This window comes from Diospyros lotus, chromosome 7 (genome assembly GCF_014633365.1).
Source record: "Diospyros lotus cultivar Yz01 chromosome 7, ASM1463336v1, whole genome shotgun sequence".
Lineage (NCBI taxonomy): Eukaryota > Viridiplantae > Streptophyta > Magnoliopsida > Ericales > Ebenaceae > Diospyros > Diospyros lotus.
The window spans coordinates 1494733-1499001 of NC_068344.1; the positions used below are offsets into that span (position 1 = coordinate 1494733).

Sequence of the window (4269 nt, forward strand, 5' to 3'; positions counted from 1 at the left end):
TAATAAGGTCTGCCCGAAGGATAGCTACCCACTCCCGAGGATTGACGCCCTAATCGATGGAACTGCTGGCTGTTCGCTCATGAGTTTCTTGGATGCTTTTCAGGGAAGACAGTATTTATTACCAACAAGGCAACCTATTGCTACACCGTAATGCCTTTTGGTTTGAAGAACGCAGGAGCCACTTACCAACGCTTAGTAAATAAGCTTTTTCAACACCAGCTCGGGAGAAATATGGAGGCATACGTTGACGACATGCTGGTAAAAAGCCTGGTGGCAGAGTGTCATCCGGAGGATTTGGAGGAGTGTTTCAAGACCCTTCGTAAGTTCCATGTGAAACTTAATCCTGCCAAATGTGCTTTTGGAGTTTCTGCAGGAAAGTTCTTGGGCTACATAGTACACCACCGAGGGATTGAGGTGAACCCTACGAAGGTTAAAGCTATCATGGATATGCCAGCCCCGAGGAGTATGAAAAAGGTACAGAGCCTTACGTGCAGGATGACAGCCCTAGGCAGATTCCTTTCTTGTTTGGCAGAAAAATGCCTTCCTTTCTACAAGGTCTTATCAAAAGCAAACAACTTCGAATGGAATTCTGAATGCCAGAGAGCTTTCGAAAAACTGAATGAGCACCTGGCCACACCCCTGGTTCTTACCAAGCTGAAGCCAGGAGAACCATTATATATATATATATATATATTTGGCAATGGCCAATGAGGCCGTAAGCTCGGTGCTGATAAGAGAAGAAGACAAGATCCAGAGGCCTGTTTATTATGCGAGTAAGCGGTTGACGGGAGCTGAGGTCCGGTATCCTCCTATGGAAAAACTGGTTTTCGCCTTGATAATATCGATAAGGAAACTCTGACCTTATTTTCAAGCTCATACGATTATAGTACTTACTAATCAACCTTTGAAGTAGGTCCTTAGCAAACCAGAACTTTCAGGGCGGATGTTGAAGTGGGCAGTGGAGCTCACCGCCTTCGACATTGAGTATAGGCCGCGGCCGGCTATTAAGGCATAGTCATTGGCAAACTTTATTGCCGAAGGGATAAGAGCTCTCGAAGGCGCTGAAGAAAATCAGAGACCATGGCTGGTGGCAGTTGACGAAAGCTCGACCTCGGGGGGTGGAGGAGCAGGATTAATGATAAAGAGTCCCGAAGGACAAATATGGCCTTATGCTTTACATTTTGAATTCTGAGTATCTAACAACGAAGCGGAATACGAGGCCTTGTTGGCTGGTCTGAGGTTGGCTGAACAGTTGGGAGCTCAAAATGTCGAGGTGAGTTCAAATTCTAATTTAGTGGTGCAACAGGTGAATAGAGAATATGAAGCTCGAGAAAGTCAGATGGCACGATACTTGGCCATGGTCAGAGAGCTGATGACGCGTTTCCAACACGTAAAGGTGGAGTACGTCCCTCGGGCTATGAACACGGAGGCGGACCTGTTGTCTCGAATCGCTTCTTCCTCTTTCCCTAGGAGCTCTCGGGAAATTCGGATCGAGTCTCTTCTGCAAAAGAGTATCGAAGAAGTCGCAGATCAGTTATGTGTAGAGGACGAGCCCAGCTGGATGAACCCTTTGTTGTCGTATTTGAAAGAAGAGAAACTCCCCGAAGACGATTCGGAGGTTCGGGAGGTCAAACGAAAAGCTCGAAATTTCATGTTAGTCAGTGGGGAGCTATACAGAAGGTCCTTTTCACAACCACTGCTCAAGTGTATCTGACCCCGCGAAGCAGATTATATCCTACGAGAAATTCATGAAGGCATATGTGGAAGCCATATCGGGGCTCAGGCTCTTAGTCAAAAGGCTTTGCGGCAGGGGTATTATTGGCCAACGATGGTACAAGATTCGGAGCAGCTAGTCAGGACCTGCGATCGATGCCAGAAAACGTCTAATCTGGTCCATGTGTCGGCGGTCGCACTAGCTCGTTTGGCTACGCCTTGCCCCTTCGCTCAATGGGGTATTGACATCCTGGGGCCTTTTCCCCCAACGGCTGGCCAAGTTAAATATATCATGGCTGCTATCGATTATTTCACAAAGTGGGTTGAAGCTGAGGTAATGGCCTCTATTACCGCACAGCGGGTGAAGCAATTTCTATGGAAGAATGTGGTCTGTCGCTTCGGAGTTCCTCGAATACTGATCTCAGACAACGGCATTCAATTTTCTGATCGGTCTGTTTAGGAATGGTGCCAGGAGTTGGGAATTAGACAGCAATTCACCTCGATAGCCCATTCTCAGGCCAATGGCCAAATTGAGCTCGCCAACAGGACTTTGTTGCGCGGTTTAAAAGCGATAGTGGATAAGGCGAATGGTAGCTGGGTGGAAGAACTATCGAGTATCCTGTGGTCTTACCGAACCATGGTGAAGGTTTCCACGGGAGAAACTCCTTTCAGTCTATGTTACGATTCGGAAGCGTTAATCCCAGTTGAGATCGGAGTACCTACGCTGAGAGTATAGCTGTTCAGCCCTGAATCCAATGAACAAAATTTGAGGGACAACTTGGACCTCCTTGATGAATTTCGTGACCAGATGACGATTCGACAAGCTGCTTACAATCAGTGCATAAAGAGATATTACAATCGAAGAGTAAAGGCACGAAATTTCTTGCCGGGAGATTTGGTATTAAGGCGAGCAGATGTTCGGGGAACCCGAGAGGCAAATAAGTTAACACCAAATTGGGAAGGTCCTTACAAAGTGACAGAAGTTCTCAGCCCTGGTGCCTACAAACTACAGACCCTCGAGGGTATATCGGTGAAAAATGCGTGGAACGTGCAGAACTTGAGAAAGTTCTATCAGTAATAATTCTTTATCATTTTCACATGATCTGTTAGTAATAATTCTTTATTACATGTCTTGGCAGTAGTATTTTCTTTGTTGCTTTCGTATGCTATTCAGGAATAAATTCATTTTTCCTCCTATGCGTAAAAACTCGTCGTTTCCAAAGACCCAGGAAGGCACATCTGAATAAAAAGAAGGATTTGACATACTCCCAACAGGGCTAGACCCCTCAGCAAAAACAAAGGATTGGATGCGATCCTCAGGGGACCCAAACCCCCGGCAAAAATAAAGGATCAGATATGATCCTCGGGGGGTCCGAACCCCCGGCAAAAACGAAGGATCAGATGTGATCCTCGAGGGGTCCGAACCCCCAGCAAAAACAAAGGATCAGATGTGATTCTCGAGGGGCCCGAACCCTCAGCAAACACAAAGGATTAGATATGATCCTCGAAAAGCCTAAACCTTCGACGAATATAAAAGGATTAGATATGATCCTCCTGAAGCTCAACCCCTCGAAGACGATACGGGGATCAGACGTGATCCTTGGGGGGCCGGAGCAAATGGCAAGATCAAGTTCTGCGATGAACAAAATAAACATGGGTGGCAAAAATGAAGGATCAAGCCTGATCCCCAACAGTCTTTTCTTGTTCTCGATAAAAAGCAGAGAAGACAACAAAAAGGTAGTAGCAAAAGAAAATCATGCGAGAAATCTAAAAATTTTATTATTGCGGCAACAGGTTTGAATACAAAAATATCTACTCTAAAGAGGACAAGGTGGCAGCAACATCGAAGGGGATGAAGTCTACATCCAGGTTTGGGAAGCGCTCTTTGACGAGTTTCTTCATGTGCTGGAACCCACCCCGAAGAACTTCTTCTAGCTCCGCGGCATAAGCTTCGGAGCTTCGGAAATCCTCACGACCATTTTGAAAAGCCACTTGGGCATCCTTGAGGGCAGATTGGAGTTGGACATGAGCAGTGTGAAGGTCTTCCTTGCACAGGGAATAAGACTCCAGCGCCTCGACCTGTCCCTTCTTGGCCTCCTTCAGCTCTAGAGTAAGCCTTTTTATATCTTCCTGAAGCTAGTTATTAACACCCTTTGTGGCGTCCAGTTCCTCCCCGAGCCGGGAATTAGCCTGATTAGCCTCGAGCATGTTTATCTGAACTAACTCCAAATCCTCGTGCACTTGAGCTTCGGCTTCGTTGGCGAGTCGGGCATCTTCTTGCGCTAGCTCAACAGACTTGGTCAAAATGTGAACGCGGTGTTCAAGACTCGACAGTTGGGAGGAGAGGGACTCAAGCCCTCGGAGCCTTTCGACCTCGGACTCTAGGGAAGTGATTCGGGCGCGAAGTTCGGATTCTCGCCGAGAGACCAAACCTTGGAACTCTGTAAGGTTCTGAAGAAGTGAAAACAGAACATGGGTTAAGACTCACTCGCATAAAAAAAAAAGAGAGAAAAATACGACCAACTCTCCAGACCTTATAGATATCAATCGACAAGA

At 46.6% G+C, this 4269-nt stretch overlaps 1 protein-coding gene across 1 annotated transcript; it reads left to right on the forward strand.

Annotated features, from left to right (window-relative positions):
* The first annotated feature begins 252 nt into the window (after nt 1-252).
* Nucleotides 253-1714, forward strand: LOC127806336 (uncharacterized). Its single transcript, XM_052343561.1, has 2 exons — nt 253-463; nt 1209-1714. The coding sequence occupies exons 1-2, from the start codon at nt 253-255 to the stop codon at nt 1712-1714; spliced, it is 717 nt and encodes a 238-aa protein (XP_052199521.1).
* The last annotated feature ends 2555 nt before the right edge of the window (nt 1715-4269 follow it).